This window comes from Megascapheus bottae, chromosome 7 (genome assembly GCF_031878675.1).
Source record: "Megascapheus bottae isolate mThoBot1 chromosome 7, mThoBot2.hap1, whole genome shotgun sequence".
Classification (NCBI taxonomy): Eukaryota; Metazoa; Chordata; class Mammalia; order Rodentia; family Geomyidae; genus Megascapheus; species Megascapheus bottae.
The window spans coordinates 47,375,818-47,401,312 of record NC_143515.1 but is presented as its reverse complement, the minus strand read 5'-3'; the positions used below and the strand labels follow the sequence as shown (position 1 = coordinate 47,401,312).

Genomic DNA, 25,495 nt, shown 5'->3' with positions numbered 1-25,495 from the left:
AATCATTCTGGTAATGTTAGAGAGCTATTCGTTAACAGCACATAATTATTAAACTTGAAAGTATACCATCCCTGTGTATTTATATGTAGTTTAGGAACCAAATTTTCTTTTCCTCAACAATGCAGTTACACAAACTTGTAAAAACTCAAGTGGTTTTGAACAATGGATGTGATATTATCTCACATGATACTAGAATATGCACATACATAGCGCAAGCGCGCAGGCACGCATACACACACACACACACACACACACACACACACACACACACACAAACACCCCATAGAATATTCTGGAAGGGAGGGGGAAAGCAGAGCAGAGAGAGAAAGGAATAATTTCCTGGGTGTAAATGCAAAAGGGCCCAGCATCTCAGAAGCATGAAACTCTAAGTCCCTTTCCACTGTTGTCGAAATCAGCAGTAACATCATCACCATCTCTCCCCATCAGAATCTACAAGTAGTGTATGCTGAATTCACCTTAATAATACTCTGTGTACAACATGGCATCGGGAGGACAAAGGAGAATTGATTCCTTTAAAACACCACTACCAAGGCTGAGAGTTTGGCCTAGTGGTAAAAGTGCTTGCCTAGCATGCACCAACACCGGGGTTCTATTCCTTGGTACCACATACATAGAAAAAAGCCAGAAGTGATGCTGAGGCTCAAGTGGTAGAGCTCTAGCCTTGAGAAAGTCGAAGGACAGGGCTTAGGCCCTGAGCGCAAGCCCAGGACTGGCCAAAGGAAAAAAAAGAAAAAAAAAAAAAAAAACACCACTACCAGTCTTGTCAGATGTTAGAACATCACTGGGATCTCATCCATTCAACCATCAATATATGGACAGATAACAAACTGTATATATGCAGGAACTGATAAAGTACTACATTTTAAGTCATGTAAAGGACATATTAACTAACAATATCAAAAAGCCCTTAGATTATCATTTTAGGTGTTTTAGTTAATGGGGATATGCACATGAATACTTTTGTTTTGAATTATGAGTCAGGTGCATATTATATGATTATAATCTCAGCCCTCAGGAGACTCGTGAGGATCTCCACCTAAGATGTAAGCCTGGACTACATGTAAAGAACTAGTCTTTAAAAAAAATTTAATAAAGGATAGAGACAGTGAGTAAGGTTGGAACTGAAGCAACACTAGCAATGAATTAATCATTCCTGAAGTTGAATATTAGGAACATAGCAATTATATCTTTCATATACTTTTGTATATTCTTGAAACCATGCACAAATTCAGAAAACAGAAAGACCACACAAAGTATGAGAATTTCAAAATGGGAATTTACAAGCCATTTTGAATTGTAATGTATATACTATATAATCTGAATTTCCAAAAATATATCTATAAAAATCTAACTGAATACTGCCCTACTTAATATTAAAGTTATACTTTGCATCACAATCTTAAAATGCTTTTTAATTCTTTAAACCTTAAAGAAACAGGGAGAAAGAAGGAAAAGAAAAAAAGTAGATGAATGCACAGCAAAACAGTAATAATTAAGAAAGAACTAATCTGTACTTTGAACTTTTTGTGGCTCATATTATAAGGTATATTGAATTTCTAGTTATATTATCCTCAATTAAATGGAAAGTCCTCACTATCAAAAACAAAATCTAATAGTCTAATAATTACTAGTCTACCAAGGAGTCTGAGAGAAATCCAGCTGTGATATCTATCAGCCCAGAGATAAGCACATGATTGTTCCTTTGCTCCCCACCTGCCCTTGTGGAACCCATGTAGGAATACTTGCAAGAGCACAGAAGGACCATGTTTCAGATCTAAGAGGATTATCACTCAGTAAGGGTTGTTATCTAGAATTGTACCTTCCAATACAAAAGTCACTAATCACATGTGGCTACATTTAAGTCAGTGAAAATGAAATTTGAGTTCCTTGGTCAAACTGGCCTAATTAAAAAGAATAAGAGAAAAAATTAAAAAGAATGAAAGGACTGGAGATGTGGCTCAAATACAAGACTGCCTTCCTAGCCAGCACCAGGCTCTGAATTTAAATCTCAATATATCAAGAAACGAGAAGGCAAGAAGTTGTTGTTCAAACCCCAATATGAGGAGGAGGAGGGGGAGGAGGAGGAGGAGGAGGGATAGGGGGGGAGGAAGAAGTTCCACTCCACCTTGAAAGACAGAACTCTTGTGTGTAGAAAATAAAGACATGGGAAAAAAAAAAAAAAAGACTTCCCTTTCTTCAACTTCTTTTTTTTTTTTTTTTTTTTACCAGTCCTGGGCTTGAGCTCAGGGCCTGAGCACTGTCCTTGGACTTTCTCAAGGCTAGAGCTCTACCACTTGAGCCTCAGCACCACTTCTGGCTTTTTTTCTATATGTGGTACCGAGGAATCGAACCGGGTCTTCATGCATGCTAGGCAAGCACTTTAACCACTAGGCCAAACTCCCGGCCCCGCCTTTCTTCAACTTCTTACAAGTATTTTAAGACTTTATCCAGGTGAGAAGAAAAGCAAAGTCCTGAGGATTGGAATCCACCAACAGATCATATTGTAATATAAAAGAGAGCTATTAAAAGTATACTTTATAAGCCTGATGTGGTAGCTCAGGCCTGTAATCCTAGCTAATCAGGAGGCTGAGATCTGAGGATCAAGGTTCAAAGCCAGCCCGGCACAAAAGGACCTAAAGATTCTTATCTCCAATTTAGCACCAGGAAACGGAAGTGGGGCTGTGGCTCAAGGGTGTGTTGGTAGCCTTAAACTGAAGAGCCCAGGGATAATGCCCAGGCCCATGGGTAGGGTGGTAGCCTCCAGCTGAAGACAGTGCCTAGGCCGAGTTCACACCACATGACCCACAAAAAAAAAAGAAGTATACTTTATAAGGGGGTGGGGGAGGGAAATGGGGACAAAAACATGAAAAGGGGTATAATATGTGAGAAGTACTGCACCTACTGCCTTGCTAATGTAACTGTAACCCCTCTACACACTACCCCAACAATAAAAAAATAATAAAAAAATAAAAAGTATACTTTATAATTTACAATGTCTACAAAATATTTTGCATTTCTATTTTATTATTATAAATTTTATATAAGAGGCATTGTTCCTTTGCTCCTTTGTTTTCCTCTCCAAAGTATCCTCCTTTGATCTCACTGTGTGTGTTTGTGTATTTAAAGTCCTATATAATTTATCATGTCCAGAGTTATTTTAGATCTAGCTTCCTATATGAGAGAAAACTTGTGCCACTTGTTGCCCTGAGCTTGACTTGCCTCTTTTAACATAATTTATTTTATGTTCATCTATCCCTTTCCTGCAAATGATATATCATTCTTTCTAATCCATTGTGTACAGCTGCCACATTTTTTTGATCCACTCATCTATTGTAGGGCACCTGGGCTATTTCCATAACCTGGCTATTGTGAACAGTGCAGCAACGAACATGAATGTACAAGTGTCTTTATGGTATCCTGGCTTGTAATGTCCTGAGTAGATGACTAACAGTGGTATCGCTGGGTTGTAGGAAAGATCTATGTTTAATTTTTTTGAGGAACCTCTAGACTGCTGTCCAGAGTGATTGTACTAACTTGAAGTCCCACCAACAATGCAATAGGGTTCCTTTTTCCCCACATTCCTGCCAATCTTTGTTGTTGTTCAAATTCACGTATATTGCTCAATCTAACTGGAGTGAAATCAAAGTCTGGAGTTGCTCTGATTTGCACTTCCTTTGTGGGCAGAGATGTTCAGTATTTCCTCATGTGTTTCTTTGCCCTTCTTACCTCTTCTGAGCTTCTTGCCTCTCAGTTCCTTTGTCCACCTAATGATTAGTTTATTAGCTTTGGGAGGGGTTAATTTCTTTAACTCCTTGTATATTTTGGATATTAGGCCTTTACCAGATATATAGCAGGTAAATATCTTTTCCTGGTCTGTTGGCTATTTTTCATTTTGATGTAATCCCCATTTGTCAAGTCTCTCTCTTCTATTTGCTATGTCTCTGGGACTCTTCAAAAAGTTTACATTTTTAGCAGGGTGCAGTGGCTCCTAACTACTCAGGAGGCTGAGATCTGAGGATCATGGTTCAAAGCCAGCCCAGGCACTAAAGTCCTAAAGTCCATGAGACTCTTATCTCCAATTAACCACCAAAAAATGGGAAGTGGGGCTGTGGCTCAATGGGTAGGGTGGTAGCCTTGAGCACAAGAACTCAGGGACAGGGCCCAGGCCCAGAATTCAAGCCCCATGACCCACAAAATCCCATGACCCACAAAAAAAAAAAAAGTTTGCATTTTTTTTTTGCCAGTCCTGGGCTTGAACTCAGGGACTGAGCACTGTCCTTGGACTTTCTCAAGGCTAGAGCTCTACCACTTGAACCTCAGCACCACTTCCGGCTTTTTTCTACGCATGTGGTACTGAGAAATTGAACCCAGGTCTTCGTGCATGCTAGGCAAGCATTCTACCACTAGGCCAAACTCCCAGTCCAAAAAGTTTACATTTTTAAAGAAACATGTTTCTATTTCCTAAACTAGAGGGAAGAAGTATTCTTTTAAGATAACACTGAGTAACAAAAAGTAGGTGGATACAGCTATAATATTCAATGTACATATATGAAAACTGATACAGGAAACTTGAAGAGATGAGAGGATAAGATAGATAGAAGAGAGTAATAAATAGGGAGACTGACCAACAGGCATTATACACAGAAACTGACATGTTAAATTTAACCCTTTTGTAAAACTATTTGAGGAAAACAATACCAAAAAAAAAGTACCATCAAACCAACAGTTTAAAAAAATTCATTTGTGGGCTGGGAGTTTGGTCTAGCGGTACAGTGCTTGCCTAGCATGCATGAAGACCCGGGTTCGATTCCTCGGTACCACATACATAGAAAAAAAAAGCCAGAAGTGGTGCTGAGGCTCAAGTGGTAGAGCTCTAGCCTTGAGAAAGTCCAAGGACAGTGCTCAGGCCCTGAGCTTAAAGCCCAGGACTGGAAGAAAAAAAAAAAAGATTTCATCTGGAAGAAACATGGCTGACTGATACATATATCTAAGTCCTAAATCTAGGAATCGAAAACAATGATTACAGTTGAATACAGCATTTATTAAAGAATAAATTTCTAGTGGCTTATATCTAAATCACAGATAATTGTTAGAGATAGGATGATTAAACTTCAAGGTCAGTCTAGACAAAATTAGTTCTCAAGACCCTAACTCAAAATACAAGATGAGCATGGTACTCCATATCTTTAATGCCAACTATGCAAAGGCACAAGGATATGGTTCTTCAAGGCCAACCAGGGAAGAAGCACAGACTATACGTAAAAAATAAAGCTAAGGGGCCAGCAGTTTGGCCTAGGGGTAGAGTGCTTGCCTAGCATGCATCAAGACCTGGGTTCAATTCCCCGGTACCATATACATAGAAAAAAGCCAGAAATAGTGCTGTGGCTCAAGTGGTAGAGCTCTAGCCTTGAGAAAGCCCAAGGTCAGTGCTCAGGCACTGAGTTCAAGGCCCAGGACTGGCAATAAATAAATAAATAAATAAAGCTAAAAGTCAGGCATGGTAGCTCACGCCTGCAACCTAGCTACTCAGGAGGCTGAGATCTGGGGATCACAGTTCAAAGCCAGCCCGGGCACTAAAGTCTATGAGATTCTTACTTCCAATTAACCACCAGAAAATGGGAAGTGGTACTGTGGGTCAAGGGATAGAGAGGTAGCCTTAGACTGAAGAGCTCAGGGACAGCGTCCAGGCCCAGAGTTCAAGTCCATAACCGACAAAATACATAAATAAAGCTAAAAGGGCTGTATAAACCTTGAGTTCAAAACACAAAACCCAAGTATGTACCAAAAAAAAAATTCAAAATGGAACTTTTTGGAAACCTTACTACTTTTTTTAAAAAAGAAGAAAGAAAGAAAGAAAGAAAGAAAGAAAGAAAGAAAGAAAGAAGAAAAAAAATTTTTTTCAAAAATTTTTTATTGTGATTAATAGAAGGGTTACGTTATATTCACCAGATAGAAGGTGCATTACTTCACAAACATTGATACCCTTTCTCATGACATGGTCCCCATTTCCCTCCCCCGCTTATCTTGATTTCCCCCCCTTCCCTATCCAATTTCAAATAACCAATTAAGCACATATAAAATATATCAAATAACAAGGTGAAAAATTGTAACAATATGAGATAACCAAGGGACAGCAAAAGAGATGAGAGATAACATAGTACATTAAGGACAACAGTCACTCATATGGCTTTTGTTTCTATATCCTGGAGGTCCTTTCATTTAGTGTCATACTATATGGCTTTATGTATCTAGGTTTTGCTCTGTTGTAAATCTCTGCTAGGAGAGCCCAAGGTTTCTACTGATTATGACAAATGAGGGAGGCTATTGGACCTATGTTCCTTTGAGACTGGCTTACTTCATTTAATATGATTTTTTTCTAAGTCTTTCCATTTTCTTATAAATGGGGCGATGTCTTTCTGACAGCAGCATAGAATTCCATTGTGTATAAATACCACATCTTGTTGATCCATTCATCAACTGAGGGACATCTGGGTTGGTTCCATATCTTTGCTATGGTAAATAGTGCTGCAATGAACATCATTGTGCTAGTGGATTTAGTATGTCCTTGTTTCTGGATGATTGGGTAAATGCCAATTAGTGGAATTGCTGGGTCATAGGGGAGTTCCATGTTTAGTCTTTTGAATAACTGCCATACTGCTTTCCATAGTGGTTGAACAAGTTTCCACTCCCACCAACAGTGTAGTAGTGAAAGAAAGAAAATGTTTAACAGGCCTATGTGTTGTAGGATAGAGCCACAAATAATTGGGACCAAATGCAAATTACAATGAGGCAAGTTCTACATCAAAGCTAGAAACACACTCTGGTTTTAAAGGACAGATTCAGAGAGTAATTTGAAGAAACATTACACCATTGAGCTATAATGAACAATTTAACCACAAGCTCCAAATCGCCTCTATATATAAAGAAGATGGTGATTTCACAGTTCTAGAGATTACCTATTCTATTAACATATTTAAATTACATATGCTTTTTTGAATTCTACATGTATTCCATTTGCCATTATGTATTTCATTTTCTTACACAACTCTACTGCATACCTACTTTAGGTACTAGCTCTTTTATTAACAATGTTGATAAAGCTATTTGGTGCTTCAGTATTTCTCTGAACCTGTGGTTATACTACCATCTGGTGGTGCCCAAGAAGAAATGCACTGCAATAACAGAACCTAACTTCCCTCACATTTATTGTATGTAACCTCAGGTCTATGTTTTTGTGACAACAATACGCCAAAAACAATTATTATGGGGCCACTCTAAGTTCAATTGATGGTATATGTTAGCTGCAGCACTTTGCTCTGGCAATGTTACCAGCAAGAATTATTTCAAGAATGTCACTGGTTAAAGCTTGTAATATAATAATTATAAAAGGAAGTACCCTTGCTTAAAACTACATTATGCCAAATCACCCTCTATAGATTCATATTACTAAAAATGTGTCCTGGTCATCAACATTTACTCTTAAATATAATTTACTGATATTTTAAAAATCAAATACTAAGCCAGGCGCCGTGGCTCACACCTGTAATCCTATCTACTCAGGAAGCTGAGATCTGAGGATCAAGATTCAAAGCCAACCCCGGGCACAAAAGGACCTGAGACTCTTATCTCCAATTAACCTCTAGAAAACAGAAAGTGGGGCTTGGCTCAAGTGTAGGCTGTAGCCTTGAGCTGAAGAGTTTAGGGACAGCACCCAGGCCAGGTTCCAGCCCCATGACTGACAAAAAAAAAAAAAAAAGCACCAAAAACAAAACAGAAATCACCCCCAAAACAATTATTAATCAGTATGAATTAACTGAAATAAAAATATACTCTCAACACCTTAATAGTAACAATGAAATTATATTTAAAAAATACACTCCACCCATACATCACCCTGACAATTAAAAATAAATAAGTAAATATATTCTCCTTAAACCAGATACCAGTGGCTCAAGTCTATAGTCCTGGCTACTCAGGACAGATCTGAGGATCATGGGTCAAGGCCAGTCTTGGCAGAAAAGTCCATGAGACTTATCCTCAATTTATCACAGAAAAGGCTGGAAGTAGTGCTGTGGCTCAAGTGTTAGAGCACCAGCCTTGAGCACAAAAGCTCAGAGACAATGCCCAGTCCCAGAGTTCAAGCCACAAGATCAACAAAAAATAGTAACATTACACTTCTAGAAAAACTAGGATTTTAGTTGTAAATTTTTGAACTTCCAATCAGAAACAGTTGTAAATGGCTTCCAAAAGAATGAAGGTCAGTCCTGGGTACTTAAGGGAGGAAGAGGTATCTCAGGTGCACATATTAGGAAAAGAAATCAAAGTACACTTCTCAAGATAAGGGGCTCCCTTTGAAGTATAAATTAAAAATTCCCAAAAGCAGAAAAGATATATATCCAGTTCAATGTGAAAATCAGGGGAACTGGCATTAAACAAGGAATCACACAAAGAAGCCATGCTGGCAAAACAAGCTGTTGTCTCATAAAGGGACTGCACTGCAAAAATTCCCACATCACTGACTGTTAAAGATATGAGCTAAAATTATCTCAAATTCAAAAATTATGAGGTAAAAAGAAAACTAGCTAATATGGAACATGACCCTGCTCCTTGCTACTATAAACCTCTTGAAAACAACTGGTCAAGCAATTTACACATATTTCTGAGATAAATTATCACAAAGGAAGCAGGAAAAACCCATAGGAAAGTACAATAAAAAGGGAAGTTACAGAAAAACAATAAAGCAAAAAAACAAAACACTGCCATAGCCGGGCTCGGCAGCAAGATGGCTCATGCCTGTAATCCTAGCTACTAAGGAGGTTGAGATCTGAGGATCAAGGTTCAAAGTCAGCCCGGGCACAAAGGGACCTGACATCCTTATGTCCAATTAACCTCTAGAAAAGAGGAAGTGGGGCCTGCCTCAAGGGTAGGGTGGTAGCCTAGGGCTAAAGAGCTCAGGGATGGTGCCCAGGCCAAGATCAAGTCCTGAGACCCCACAAATAAATTTATTAATTAATTACAATGTGGAACAAGAGACAAAATATTATTTCCACTGGCAATTCAAATATGGTGTAACTGACAAAAGTTGGGAATGGAATAAAAGGTTACATAATAATTTAAGGAAAATGGACAGGTGTGTTAGCTCAAGCCTATAATCCTAGCTACTTGCCAGGTAGAGATTAGGTAGGTATCATAGTTTCTGGCCAGTCCAGGAAAAAAGAAGTTCACAGACTCCTTCTTAACTGACTGGGTACAGTGGTAGGTGCTTGTTATCCAAACCAGCCTAGGCATATGTGAAAACAACCAATGCATAATGGAGCTGAAGGTGTGGCTCAACTGATACAGCACTTGACTTAGCAAGTTTGAAGCTTTGAGTTCAATCCTCAGTACCACGAAGGAAAAAAAGAGATTACTTTCTCACCTTTAACACTGGAAGTATACATTTGTCAATAAAATGACCGATCATGGGGCTGGGAGTTTGGCCTAGTGGTAGAGTGCTTGCCTAGCATGCAGGAAGACCCAGGTTCAATTCCTTGGTACCACATACTTAGAAAAAGCCAGAAGTGGTGCTGAGGCTCAAGTGGTAGAGCTCTAGCCTTGAGAAAAATCCAAGGACAGTGCTCAGGCCCTGAGCTTAAGCCCAAGACTGGCAAAAAAAATAAAAATAAAAATAAAAATAAAAAAATAAATAAAATGACCGATGATGAGCCAAGCACTCATGAGCCAGGCACGGTGGCTCATGCCTGTAATCCTAGCTATTCAAGAGACTGAGATCTGAAGATCACAGTTCAAAGCCAGCCCAGGCACGCACGAAAGCACTGAAGTCCACGAGACTCATCTCCAATTAACCACTAAAAAACTGGAAGTGGTGGGGCTGTGGCTCAAGAGGTAAGAGCTGAAGACCTCAGGGACAACGTTCAAGTCCCACAACTGACCAAAATGATAAATAAAGTGGCCTAGTGGCCTAGTATAGAATGCTCGCCTAGCATGCACAAAGCCCAGGGTTTGATTCCCCGGAACCACATACAAAAAAGCCAAAAGTGGTGCTGTGGCTCAAATGGTAGAGGAGTAGCCTTGAAAAAGCCCAAGGACGGTGCCCAGGTCCTGAATTCAAGCCCTAAGACTGGCAAAAAAATAAAATAAAAATAAAGTTGTATTAGCCGGGCGCAGTGGCTCATGTCTATAATTCCAGCTACTCAGAAGGCTGAGATCTGAGGATCATGATTCAAAGCTAGTCAGGGTAATACAAAGCCCTGCGACTCTAATCTCCAATTAATCTCTAGAAAATGAAGTAGGGCTGTGGCTCAAGAGTAGGGCAGAAGCCTTGAGCTGAAGAGCTCAGGATCAGCACCCAGGCTCAAACAAGCCCCATGACCCAAAAATAAATAAATAAAATAAAGTTGTATCAACAAATATAAAACTTTATAAACACAGATAAAAGTAAATACTTGAACATACAATTAATGCACTTAAGTATAATTTTTAGGAAACTACATACGTCTGATCTGGGAAAACTCAAATCTGTATTTTTTTTCCCAGTCGTGGGACTTGAACCTAAGGCCTAGGCATTGTCCCTGGGCTCTTTTACTCAAACCTAGTGTTCTACCACTTTGAGCCCCAGCACCACTACTGGTTTTCTTGTAGTTAATTGGAGAGAAGTCTCAAGAATTTTCTTGTCCAAGCAGGCTTCAAATCTCAAACTTCAGCCTCCTGGGTAGCTAGAATTACAGATGTGAGCCACCAGAACCTGGCTCACAAATTTGTATTTTTAATAAAATGTCCTCAAGGAAAAAACATATAATCACTGTCCCCAAGGAAGATAACTGTTCAAGTGAAAACCTAAAAATCACTACAAAAATAAAGATCAACATAAAAGATATATGAATCTAAATATCAAAACTAGGTATCTCAAAATATAGCTTTGTAAATGATTACCTCTGAAGACACTAGTGAAAAGTGTTCAATTCTGTAATATGTCAGCAAAGTTATAGTTAAAGGATGTGCCACATGAGGTAAGGTATTACACATTTCACAATTAAATATTGAAACAGGCTGTCTCACATAACACTGTTTATAAAACACATTGTTCTTAATAAACTAAACATTACTGCTATGTTTAACACTGAAGGTTACACAAAATAAGCAGAAGCACAAAAAATAAAAAACAATCCATCAAAAGCCAAAAGTGCATATTGAACAGTTCCCACAGAAATTGTTCTAAGAAGTCACACTGGGTTGGATTTAAAACTCCAATTTATCAATGTTTTGAACATATAACAATAAAAAAAGAAAAAGCTATGTTGTAAATAACTATCAGTTTTCACTTAGAATTATATTTGTAAAAAATGTATTTTATTTTAAAGGTTTTTTTTAAAAAACCTATCCTTATGTTTTTATTATGTGTCTAGAAGTGTTTTTTTTTCTTTTTTTTTTTTTTTTTGCCAGTCTTGGGCTTGAGCTCAGGGCGTGAGCACTGTCCTTGGACTTTCTCAAGGCTAGAGCTCTACCAATTGAGCCTCAGCACCACTTCTGGCTTTTTTCTATGTATGTGGTACCAAGGAATTGAACCCGGGTCTTCGTGCATGCTAGGCAAGCATTTTAACCACTAGGCCAAACTCCTGGCCCCTAGAAGTGTTTTTTTTCTTGGATCCAGTCTACTGGGGATTCTATATGCTTCTTTTAGGTAGGTAAGATTTTCTCTCTTAAGAGCTATTATTTTAGTGAATAGGTTTTTGATGCCTTTGCTATTAAATTCTTCCCCCTTGTTGATCCCATTAGACATGAATAGCAAGGAACAGATTGTAAATACTGCAAAATTAAAGGAGCTACATTACAACAGAAAGAAAATCAGAAAATATTATATGTGACTAGCAAGCAACTGATTTTAAATTCCATAAAATTAAAGTAGGAGCTGCATTACAATGGAAAGAAAATCAGAATCACTGCAGGCCTCACCACACAAACCCTCAATGCAAAGAGAAGCTGGAATCATACAATCCAAATACTGAAGATCAACAACTGCCAACCCAAACTGATCTATCCAGGGAAGCTATCATTTATTTAGATGATGAAACCAAAACTTTCCATGAGAAACAAAAATTAAAGAAATTCATCATCACTAAATCTGTATTACAAAGAATTCTAAAGAAATAGAATCAGGAAATCAATCAAAATCAGAGAAACACATCAGAAAAAAAAAAATCACTAGAAGATCAATTTAGTAAACACAGGAAGAAGGGCCGGGAGTTTGGCCTAGTGGTAGAGTGCTTGCCTAGCATGCACGTAGACCAGGGTTCGATTCCTCAGTATCCCACATACTTAGTAAAAAGCCGGAAGTGGTGCTGAGGCTCAAGTGGTAGAGTGCTAGCCTTGAGAAAATCCAAGGACAGTACTCAAGCCCTGAGCCCAAGCCCAGGACTGGCAAAAAAAAAAAAAAAAAGTAAACATAGGAACAGGAAAGAAAAAAAACGCAGAAAATGAAGAAAACGGCAGGAAGCATGACACATTTTTCTAGAATAACCCTAAACATTAATAGACTCAATTGCTCCAATCGAAAGAATAGCAGATTGGATTAAAACCAAGATCCATACAATGTTTGCATTTTGTTTTGGGTTCTTTCTGAATTGATTAAGGCTTCCACTAGTTATAGTATATGGCTTTTAATATATTACCTGTATGTCACACTTACTGAATATACAAAAGATATTAATCTCTGATCTTAAATAAAAGAATTCAGGGGGCTAAAAATGTGGCTTAATGGGGCTGAGAATGTGGCTGTGGTAGGGTGCTTGTCTAGCTAGCTTGCATGAAGCTCTGGGTTCAATCCCTCAGTACCACATAAACAGAAAAAGCCTGAAGTAGTACTATCGCTCAAGTAGTAGAGTACTAGCCTTGAGCAAAAAAAAAAACTCAGGTACAGTGCCCGAGTTCAAGTTCCAGGACAAGCACCAAAAAAAAAAAAAAAAAATTCAGATATAAACGTTTGTACAAAATAGGTAATAGAAATAATAATAATAATATATCTTTAAATATAAAGAACTACAAGAACACCAGGAGTTTGGCCTCATGGTAGAGTGCTTGCCTAGCATGCACAAAGGCCTGGGTTCAATTCCTCGGTACCACATATACATAGAAAAAGCCAGAAATGGTGCTGTGGCTCAAGTAGTAGAGCTCTAGCCCTGAGAAAACCCAAGGGCAGTGCTCAGGCAATGAGTTCAAGGCCCAAGACTGGGTTAAAAAAAAAACTACATGAATTACATGCAATAATTCAGAAAACACAAAACCCTGCCTTTAAAATTTTTCAGAAATTACTATTCCTTTCATTAATATGCTGATTTTATGATGAGTATTATATTCAAGGCCAATAAGCAATGAGTATAAATAAAACTCATACACACATCATCCAAAAAAAAAAAAGGAAAGACATCCTCGTAGTCACATGTGACACTATTTCACTCCTTTGGAAATACATATTCCACTAACATCTTTGAAGGCTGTCAAGTTAACCTATAATAGAAAATAGCCCTCTTGCTAAAGGAAAAAAGCACACTCGCAAGCACAGGATCTTTCTTTCTTCCATCACCCCATTAAAAAAAAAAAAAGCAAAGCAAAAAAAAATATTAGAATATTTACTATGTATATGTACATGTAGCAGAGGGAAAGGATAAGAACTGAACAGAAGAAGCAAGGGAGAGAAAAAAGGGAGGTTGGGTGTAACGGTGCATATCTGTAATCCCAGCAACTCACTGGGATATGTAGCAAGACCCTATCTCAAGAAAAGAAAAAAGGCTGGGCTCACACCTGTAATCCTACTCAGGAGACTGAGATCTGAGAATTGTGGTTTAAAGCCAGCCAAGGCACAAAAGTCCATGAGATTATTATCTCCAATTAACTAACAAAATCAGAAGTAGTGTTATGGCTCCAATGATAGAGTGGTAGCCTTAACCTGAAGAGCTAAGAGACAGCTCCCAGGCCCAGAGTTCAAGCCCCACGACAGATCAGACAGACAGACAGACAGACAGACAGATGGCAAGCAAGCAGGGCCCTTACTAAAATACAAAATTCTTGGCCTGAGGATATGGCTCCAGTAATATAGGACATGCTTAGCATGCATCAGAGCACTGGGTTCAATTCTTAGTAGAAAGTAGAAAAATATGGAGGAGGGGAATGTTTAGGAGGTAGAAAGGAAGGAGGGAAGGAAGGAGGGAGGGAAAGAGGAAGAAGAAAAGGAGGGAGGGAGGGAGGGAAGGAGGGAGTTCTGAAAATGTGCCACTTAGAATTTTGGCTGTCATCTTAAGCATTTTAAAACTCAATAATTGAATAAGTCTGAACAGATATATAGGACATAAATTAACTGGCATTAAAGGATTACCTGGTGATTTCTTTTATAAAAGCTTCTTAATTTCTTAATGCTAAGAAGAAGCAAACATAGAACATTCTTGGGTAACCTTGTAACTATTGCTTCAATTTAAACACTACCTGATTTTCAGAACTACACAAAGTAAAACTACAACAGTGCCAATTGAGAATAGATTTTTAAACTTTTAAATAAATGTAGAGTTCCACCCAAAAATAGAAAGCAAGAGGGAAATTTTAAAAATAACTTTCCAGTTTCAAAACCACAGAAATGGCGGTGTGATGTGTACCAAAAGGACATGTTCTAACAGTTTTACTGACAAAAAAAAATAAACTTAAAAAATTATATCTGTATCACAAATAGTATACATCACCTAAAAACAATGGCGTGGTTTCTTCTAAAGTAGTTGCATTAGGATCTGCCCCAGCTTCTAAAAGAATCTGTACAATCTTCCAGTGTCCTTGACTTGCAGCAAGATGTAATGCGCAGAAGCCCTCAAAAGTCTTTGTCTGAATGTAGTTTTCAGATGACTCTGTGGAAGAACAAAAATCCATCAACTAGAAAATCTGCACTTGCATTTCATTGGTTTGAAAAGCAAAAAACGTTAAGAGAAATTTAATGAAATATTCAAATATAATTGCCAGTGGCTCACACCTGTAATCTTAGCTACTCAGGAGGCTGAGATCTGAGGAATGCAGTTCAAAGCCAGCTAGGACTTAAAAGTTTGTGGTGGTTAATCTCTAATTAATCACCAGAAAACTGGAAGTGGTGCTATGTCTCAAGCAGTAGAGTACTAGCCTTGAGCTGAAGAGCTCAGGTACAGCACCCAAGTTCAAGTCCCAAGACCGACAAAAAAAAAAAAGGTAATCAAGCTAAGATTTTTGAATAGCTAAAAAGACAGAGTTGAGGATCACAGTTCAAAGCCAGTAAAATCTCAGAGACTTTTATCTCCAATTATTTAGTAAAAAGCTGGAAGTGGAGCTGTGGCTTAGAGTACCACTTCTGAGAGGAAAAAAGGCAAAAAAAAAAAAAAAAAGTGTCAGGTCCTGTGTTCAAACCTCAGTACTGCCAGTATGTAGTTAATTACATAACTGAATGTAAGTCAGCAATCATGAAATTTAAAATTCTAGAAAAATCAAGGAAAAGTGCTAAGAAATCCCAGTATGAATCATTCTTGGGTATTATTACAAACACAACTTTTGCCTATTTTCTCTAGCATTCTGTTCTTTCCATTTTTGATGGGTGAAGAGGAATGGCAGGTGTTGAAGATAACACAAAAGCAAAAGCTCAGTAGGAGGCAACATGAAGTTGCTGAGGTAAATTTTATTGACATATTAGTAAGTCTGATTTCTAAATTCCATCAGAGAAATGTTTTAGCATTGCTTCCTTGTACGCAACAATATGAAAGCACACCAAATAATAGAAGGTAATCCAAAGAAGCCAAACAGTTACACAAGATACAAGGGACTTAGGGACTAATTTTAGAAGTGTATTTGTGATGAAAAACTGTATGTTCCTGTAACATTCAAATGATGTAATATTGACATTAAGTATTTTAAACTCCCTAATATTAAGAGTTGATTTCTTTTTCTTTTTTTTTTTTTTTTTTTGCCAGTCCTGGGCTTGAGCTCAGGGCCTGAGCACTGTCCTTGGACTTTCTCAAGGCTAGAGCTCTACCACTTGAGCCTCAGCACCACTTCCGGCTTTTTTCTATGTATGTGGTACTGTGGAATCGAACCCGGGTCTTCATGCATGCTAGGCAAGCACTTTAACCACTAGGCCAAACTCCCGGCCCCAAGAGTTGATTTCTTAACTCTGCTTCAAAACCAGTGAAATTCTAAGCCCAAAATTAAGGATGGGCTCTGAGATGAACGGTAAAGGCATTCCTGAGAATAACAACAAAAAGAAATCTAAAAATATTTTCTTGACATACCAGAATTGAAACTAATACACTGACAAAAATAATAACCTATTTTAAGTAATTCTTGTAATTGTAACTCACTGATAAAAAAAAACTGTTACAACATTCGAGAACAGCTTACATGCACTCTGAGAAAAGGATCATAAACTGCAGAATACAGAGTAGTTTAGCCACCCAGGAGGCTGAAATCTGAGGACTGCAGTTCAAAGCCAGCCTGGGCAGGAAAGTCTGTGATACTCATCTCCAATTAACCACCAGAAAACCAGAAGTCATGCTGAGGCTCAAAGTAATAGAGTGCTAGCTTTGAGCAGAAGAGCTCAGGGACAGTGCCCTGAATTCAAGCCCTGTGACCGAAAAAAAATAAATAAATTCAGAAATCATTCAAATTATTTTGCTTAGTCAGAAATCAGTCAGCATTTTATATCTTATCCTTAGAGTTTTATACATACAAATTTCATGGAAAAAATAGAACCACAAATGCCCAGGGATGAACAGATAGAGACAGATAGACAGAGATAGTAAAGGTGGAAGGATCCTAAATGGGGGGAAAAATCAGTAGTATTAGGGCCACAAGTTTGGCCTAGTGGTAGAGTGCTTGCCTAGCATGCACAAAGGCCAGGGTTCGATTCCTCGGTACCACATACATAGGAAAAACAGGAAAGCCGGGAGCAGTGACTCATGCCTGTAATCCTAGCTACTTTGGAGGCTGAGTTCAAAGCCAGCCCCGGCACCAGAGGGATCTTATCTCCAATTAAATCTCTAGAAAATGGGAAATGGGGCTTGGCTCAAGCATAGGGCAGTAGCCTTGAGCTGAAGAGCTCAGGGATAGTGCCCAGGCCTAGTTCAAGCCCCATGAAACCACCCCCCCACACACAAAAAAAGGAAACAAACAAAGAAAGAAAGCTAGCTAGAAGTGGAGCTGTGGCTCAAGTGCTAGAGGTCTAGGACAGTGCTCAGGCCCTGAGTTCAAGCCCCACAACTAGCAAAAAAAAAGGTACTAAGTCTTGCCAAGCATGGTGACACCATACACCCCAGCACTTGGAGGACCATAATTTTGAGCCCTGTATGGGGCCTGCCACAAGTCTGTAGAAGCCAAAAGGGAGGCTGAAAATTCACAAGCTGCTCGAAACAAGAAGCAACCAAAAGCAACATGGGATATATGTAACCAGGAGCTCAACACTTACAGACTCACAAGCTCACAGCAAAACTTTCCTTCTTAAATATGTTAGAAATTGATATAAGTAGGAAATTATCAATACTTGGATTTTTTTCTAAGGAGATTATTCTTTTTCTATAATTTTATTTTCTTGTCAGGCTGATGTTCAGAGGGTTAGTTACATATGTAAGGTAGTGAGTACATTTCTTGTCCAACATTGTCACTCCCTCCCACATTTTTCTCCTACTTTCCCTTCCCCCCCTCTAAACCCCCTCCTCCACTTTACTCTTGAAGTGAATGTTTTTGTTAATTGTGTAAGAAATTTAAGCATACACAGAGGAAAGAAGTGTGGAGAATTTTGTTACTTATTTGACCTACAGTCTGAAATCAATCTGCTTTTCATTTGTTTGTTATAGCAAAGCCCTTGGAATTTATCTGTTCTAGGCCTGACTACCTTGAATTGTGATTTTAAGATTGTGATAGTTTTTACAGATAACTTAATATCATAAAAACAATTATGGATCCCTTACTGGTGGCAGTAGAATTGATATTTTTATGGTTACATAGTAAAGTAAGTTTTGTATACCTTCAGATGAGATAATTATAAAGGGGGATAGAATGTAGTATTGGGAGGGTAGGTTAGTTTCAGTTCTACACTAGAAATGTCCTATCTCAGCTTTGTCTTTCTTTAAATTATTGGAGAGTATAGTTATATTACATGTTTATATTATATTAGATGTATAATTTTATTAAACAGATAATTATAATTCCAAATAACAACTGAATTGTCTAAGAAAAAAAAAAAAACCACTGGGCCAGGAAGGCAACATGTGGAAATTCGATGACAGGTTATACTGATGGCATCTTCAATTATAATTTGAATTAAAATTTAGGCAAATTACTTGAATTCCCTCAGGCTCATGCTATGCAGCAAAAATAATACTGCTGACCTAACTCTCAGCAGGGATCAGTAGACTTAGGAATAGTTTTAAATTTTGTAAAACACTACACTAATAAAATATAGTAGGAGCTGGGCACAGTGGCTCATGCCTGTAATCCTAGCTACTCAGGAGGCTGAGATCTGAGGATCAAGGTTCAAAGCCACCCACCCTGGGCACTAAAGTCCATGAGACTCTTATGTCTAATTAACCACTAGAAAACCAGAAGTGACTCTGTGGCTCCAGGAGTAGGGCAGTAGGCTTGAGCTGAAGAACTCAGGGACAGCACCCAGGCCCAGAGTTTAATCCCATGATGAATAAATAAACAAACAAACAAATAAATAAAATAACAGTAGGGCCAGGCGTTTGGCCTAGTGCTTGCCTAGCATCACGAAGACCCAGATTCGATTCCTTGGTACCACATATATAGAAACGCCAGAAGTGGTGCTGTGGCTCAAGTGGTAAAGCACTAGCCCTGAGAAAGCCCAAGAACAGTGCTCAGGCCCGAGTTCAAGCTGCAAGACTGGCAAAAAAAAAATTATATAGTAGATATGTAACCATTCCTGTGTCTATGTGCTGTAACAGTTGTTATAAATTTAGTACAGTCTCCAAAGTATCATTTTATAGTTTTCAGAACCCAAGTTCCAATAATACACTTGTCTTCCTTAAAATGGTATGTAAGTTTCACCAAAGGGCCTGTGTCAGTCTTTCCCTAGACCACCAACTAACTATTCTGACTTTCTTCCTTTTCTGACTTAAGAGAGCTTCTTGAAAATAACTGACTCATCACACTCACTTTAATGTGTAATGTTAAAACATCTATTTTATCTTCAATGGAAGGCAAAGTGGTTTCTGGTTCTAATCCACTCACAATATTAAAGACTTCCTAATGCCAAATACAAGAACATTTTGGGTCAGAATTTCTAACAACTTTTGCGTTTGTTCTTGTTTACACTTTAGGGCTGAGGCCATCTGTGCAGCAGTGACAAGAACAGACCTTAACACTCTGCCAATGACAAGACACCACACCCTGTCTGTTGATGCAAAGTACCCTTTTACTTATGAATAATAAACTACCTAGTTATTACTTGTAGAGAAAGGCAGCAGACTTTCGGTTTTTGATAGTTTCTTTTTGTTAACCTCTAAAGTTAAAAACAGATCCATATCTCTCAGTAGTTGAGTCAGAATTTAAATGAGGCCATTCAAAATTTATACATGATAATCACAAAGGTGATAAATATCTATTTCCAAGTCCTTTACGTAATTTATATCAATTTACTATATTTTATTTAGGAATTCTAGAAAAAGGCTAGATATAAAATAATTTTCACAACACAAAGAATTTTTATCATGTGCAAAATTCTCAAACCTTGGAAAGAGACTACCATGAATACAAGATGCAGGGAAGAAGTCAGTGGAGAAGAGGTTTGTAAATATAACAAAGAAATTGACAGGGTAAGAAAAGTAAAAGACTAAGAGAAAGTACATAGAAAATACCTGAAATCGGGCCAGGAACTTAGCCTAGTGGTAGAATGCTCGCCTAGCATGCACAAAGCCCTGGGTTTGATTCCTCGGTGCCACATACACAGAAAAAGTCAGAAGTGGCACTGTGACTCAGGTGGCAGAGAAAAAGTGACCAAGGACAGTGTTCTGGCCCTGAATTCAAGCCCCAGAACTGGCACGCACACACACATGCATGCGTGTGTGTGTGTGTGTGTGTGTGTGTGTATGATATATGTAATTGGCAAAGGATTAATACTAGAATACTTATGTATGGTTTTTGTTTGTTCTTTGGGTTCAGGGTGTGAGTGTATAGAAATAGGCAACAGATTTTTCCTTATGGGTTTTTGTTTGTTTGTTTTGCTAATCTCTAAACAAAATAAAACTCAGGATGTCATGCTTCATAGGTAAGCACTCTATCACTTAAGCAACCAACTCCAATCCTTTCTTTTTTTTTCTTCCCCCAAATAGGGACCTATTTTCCAAATAAGGACTTACCTGGAACACAATCCTCCTACCTCATTCCCAGCATAGCTAAGGAACAGGCATTTGTCTTGTTTTCTTGCTTTGTGATGGTACTGGAGTTTGAACTCAATGCTTCATGCTCTTGTATGCTTATGTCTAGTATGCTAGCACTTTAGCCACATCTACAGTCCAGCTTTCTTGCTGGTTAATTGGAGATCATTTCATCCACTTTTCTGCTCCAGGCTTGCTTCAAACTGTGATCCTAAGATTTCAGCCTTCTGAATAGACATTATTACAGGTGTGAACCACTGGTGATACCTGCCTGTTCCATTTTTTCAGTAGTACATTCTAACTGAACAAAGATATCATTTAACATTTTTACACCTGAATTCAATGTATTCAAAGCAACCTCACCCCCTTTTTATCACACTCCCCATCCCAATCCCCTTTAAAAAAAAAAAATTGCAACAGATTCTACTTCTGGGCATTCATCCAAATGACCACAAACCAGACCACACTAAAACCACCTGCACAACTATGTTCACTGCAGTACTGTTTACCATTGCCAAGACAGGGAATTAACCCAGGTGCCCATTAGTGGACAAATGGATCAAGAAAATGTAATATATACACACAACAGAATTTTATGCTACCAGCAGAAAGAATACCATCACCCCATTCATAAGGAAATGGAAACACTTGAAAAAAATTATTCAAAGTGAAGTAAGTCAGATCCAGAGAAATGTAAGTTGCATGGTTTCCCTCATCTGTAATAATTAGAATGTGTTTATAAATCAAGTTAACCCAATGGATAGTCAAAAAAAAAAATTACCCTTGGATCTGATTAATTAAGCAAGACTTTAAACATTCAGAGTGAGACAAAAGGGGTACATTCTTAGGAGAGGATCAGAGGGCTTAATACCTATGTGCATATGATCATATAAAATAATGCTTATTAAAATGAACTCCAAGAAATAGAAATAACAGGGTTTTTTATTGTACTATTAATTTTTTTCTTCTGATTTTTCCCCCTTTGTGCCTGTTTTTTATTTCTGTATCCTTTGTCTTATATGTAAGTTTATCTGACTTGGGGAGAAGACGAAGCACAGAAATGGTGATACAGAAGGTGATACTCACTAGACACTAAGTTGGAAATGAACTATACAACTTGAGGGGAGGGGGGTCCACAAGGAAAAAACTAGGAGAAAATGAGGGAGGGAGGTGACACTGTTCAAAAAGAAATGTATTCATTACCTGACATATGTAACTGTAACCCCTCTATACATCAATAACCCTTTACAATTAAAAACACACACACACACACACACAAGTGCAAGCTGGGCGTGGTGGCTTACGCCTATAATCCTGGCTACTCAGGAGGCTGAGATCTGATGATCAAGGTTCAAAGCCAGCACAGGCACAAAAGGGCCTGAGACTCTTATCTCCAATTAACCTCAAGAAAAGTGGGGCTTGGCTCAAGGGTAGGGTGGTAGCCTTGAGCTGAAGAGCTCAGGGACAGCACCCAGGCCCAGGGGTAGGGCAGTAGCCTTGAGCTGAAGAGCACAGGGACAGCGCCCAGGCCAAGTTCAAGCCCCATGACCCAGAAAAAAAAAAAAAAAAAAAAAGATCTGTTCTCTGTCTGGTGAGAGTGGTTTAACATCTGTGTTACTCAAGAGGCTAAGAACTAATGACTGAGGTTAAAGGTTTGAAGCCAGCCTGGGCAGGAAAGTCCATGATTCTCATCTCCAATTAACCACAGGCAGGTAGGGGGGCCTAGAAGTGGAGCTATAATGGTAAAGCACTAGCCTTGGGAGGGAAAAAAAGCTAAAATTCATACTAAAAGATGGTAGTCATTATCAGGACTCAGGTTCATCTGACCATAACTTTTTTTTTTTTTGCTAGTCGTGGGTCTTGAACTCAGGGCCTTGGGCTTTCTCAAGGCTAGAGCTCCACCACTTGAGCCACAGTACCATTTCTGACTTTTTGCTATGTATGTGGTATGAACCTGGGGTCTTCGTGCATGCTAGGCAAGCACTCAGCCACTAGGCTAAACTCCTGGCCCCTTATTATAACTCTTAATCACTATCGTACACTGCCTTATTTAGTTAAGGATTGTCAACACCTATATTAATTGTGCTGGTCTAACAATATATCCTCTTTAATATAAACTAATAAAAATTACAACAACCTAGATCGCTTATTTGCAGAATAAAAATATTTGTAACCTATATGCTCTAATTAGTTTTAAGATATTAAGTGACCTTCGCAACAAGAGGTTTAATATTGAACGGCATGGTTAACTGCCACTAAAGATTATACCAAATTTCTAACACAGGAAAAACAAGCAAATGTTTTGTATGCTAATGTGGAAAAAGAAAGAAATGTATGCATATTAAATTCCTTTCTTTTTGGTTAGTCGTGGGACTTGAATTCTGTGACAGGTGCTGTCCCTGAGCTCTTCAGCTCAAGGCTAACATTCTACCATTGAACCACAGCACCACTTTGGGTTTTCTGATAGTTCATTGGAGATAAGAGTCTCACGGACTTAAGTGCCTGGGCTTGCTTTGAATGGCAATCCTCAGATCTCATTGTCCTGAGGAACTAGGATTCACCAAGCTCTGCATATTAAATTTATAAATAATCCATATCAAACTTGAATGTTTTTCTCTAATTTGAATAAGAAGACCATGTGCTGCTGTTAAAATAGATCCTAAATTACAGAAACAAGCCAGCCATTGTGGCACCCACCAAATGTAATTCAGCCACTCTGAAAAAGGTGGTTGTAGGATCTCGATCCAAGACTATTCTGGGCAACAACACCAGACATTATCTGAATGGTAAAGTAAAAGAGTTGGGGACATGGTTCAAGGAAGTAGATACCTGCTTAGCTGAGGCACTAACTTCAAACAAAGAAGGGGAAGAAATAAGACTTTTCAAGCCATCCCTGAAGTATAGGCTATTAAAAAATAAAAATAAAATGAAGCCAAGACATGGTGACACATGTCTATAATCCTAGCAACTCAGGAGGCTGAAATCTGAGGATCTGTTTGAAGTCAACCCAGGCAGTAAAGTCCATGAAATGATTAAGTACCATCAAAGACAAAAGTGATGGTGTGGCTCAAATGGTAGAGTGCTAGGGACAGAGGCGAGGCCCTGACTAATCCAAATAAATAAATAAAATTAATGAAACACAATACAATATAATACATAGACAGAAACAGGTTCAAACCAAATGTTCTAGTTTATTACATAACATTTAATAAATCAACTTCTCTGAACTCTGGTCTTCTCATCAACAAAATAAGGATACATATAATTGCCTGCAACAGCAACTATGTATATACTAAATAAATAAGAGAAATCAAACATCTGGTTCATGTGCCAGACCACAGTGATTAATCTCCATTAGTGTTTATCCTATCTCCTTCCTCTCCTAGAGACCCTTCACTTAGTGGTATGCTGATCAATATTTAACTGGTTCACCCTGTGGCAAGCAGCCAGTTTTCAGCACTGGCTGATTTCTCTAGTATCAATAAAATCTTGTCATGGATGATGCAAAGCTACTAGCATGAAGTTACTGAATGCAGAGTTGTAATGAAATGTGTAACAGCGCACCATGACTCTCTCTTCACTACTGTTTTATTTTCTCCACAATACTTTCACCTTCTGAAATAATCGTTTCATTGTAGGTATGTATTCTCTTTCTCCTCTGACAGGAATACAAGCACTATGATAAAGCGGGCACTTTGGCCTGTATCCTCTACAAAGTCCAAAGAACTGAAAGTCTTCCCGAGTTAAGTAAACTGTAAAGTGCTCTAAAGAACAAAAGAAGACTAATTCAAACAAAATACTCAATCCCAATTTCAGTAGCATTGCTCCTTTTATTTAGAAAAAGAACAAATAGAATTAGTAACTACCAAGCTTAAATAAAAACAGAAGACTACTTCTGCCACCTCAGCTAGCACAAGTCAATAAAAATAAGCCAGGCAAGCACTTCCACATAAAAGACAATATTTGTAGACGCCCAGATGGAACACCATGCTGATATACTCCAAGGCAGCAATATTACTATCCTAAACAGATAAGGCATTTATTTTAGGATTACAGAAAGGGAAACAAATACTACCATGCATTTACCACCTTTTAAAAAAAATTAATCCAGCTTGTAGGCACAGCCTCCCATACCTTTAATTTACTTTACCTGCATGAATTAACAGCCGCAAACATTCTATAGAGTTGTGATAAGCTGCTTCATGAATTGGCATCCATCCTCTGTTATCAGCAACATCCACACACCGGCCCTTTTTGAGCAGTTTCTTTAAGACTTTAACATTGCCCTCCCTGGCAGCAAGTCCAACAGTAGAGCATGTGTCTGAGTAAGCCTCTGTAAAATCCATTCTTTTCACCAGCCTACAAAACAAAGTAGAAAGATAATACTATCATCAATAATACTCCTAGAGATTAGCAGATCACAGTAGGCCAGTCTAGCATCTCTCATATGATGACTACAGAGAAACAGTCATGCCACAGCCCCTAATCATAGTGGAGCCTAAGTGTGAAAGTCCCTAGTAGTATTCCTAGGAAGTATTCCTATGAATATTATTTATAAATATCAAGAGAATTTTAAATATTTCATTTTTACTAGTCTGGAAATATTTGACTAGCTCTTTCCAGGTTTCTGCTACTGTTCATACCCCACCAAAATGTACTCTTTGGAGCTATGCTGATGTGAGAGTTAAACCCTTCCAGTGAATCCCAAATATATCCTGCATTATGCGGAAAGGGTCATTAAAGTATCAGCAATGCTCAACTTCTACATATAAACATCTTCAAAAGTCCCGAAACAATGATAACATGAACAAAAAAAAAAAGTAAAAGATGTCTACTAAGAAGAACAAAGGAATTATAGCAATTAAGTAGTCATCCTGGTTTTCCCAACATTGCTAGTCCTTTCCAGATGTTAACCACTCAGGTTCTCCATACTTACTGAAATAGTCCCAATGAATGGATGTTCTGAAACCAACAAAGAGCTGCCACAAAGAGATGAGCCCAGCTTCCCTACACCAGCCCAGAATGTTCTTCACAACAGTAGTGCCCTCATCATTATTGTCATCTCCCTTTACAGCTCATTTCAAGTTTCC

General features: G+C 38.3%; 1 protein-coding gene across 4 annotated transcripts in view; it reads right to left on the bottom strand.

Annotated features, from left to right (window-relative positions):
- The window catches only part of Asb3 (ankyrin repeat and SOCS box containing 3), a 98,419-nt gene that overhangs the window by 53,139 nt on the left and 19,785 nt on the right, over positions 1–25,495 (bottom strand). For all 4 annotated transcript variants that reach the window (XM_090336931.1, XM_090336930.1, XM_090336932.1 and 1 more), the window contains 2 exons: positions 24,556–24,764; positions 14,748–14,906 (listed from right to left, as the gene is read on the bottom strand). In XM_090336931.1, coding sequence (XP_090193057.1) covers positions 14,748–14,906; positions 24,556–24,751 — 355 coding nt within the window. In that variant the 5' untranslated portion in view covers positions 24,752–24,764. The remainder of the gene's footprint in view (positions 1–14,747; positions 14,907–24,555; positions 24,765–25,495) is intronic.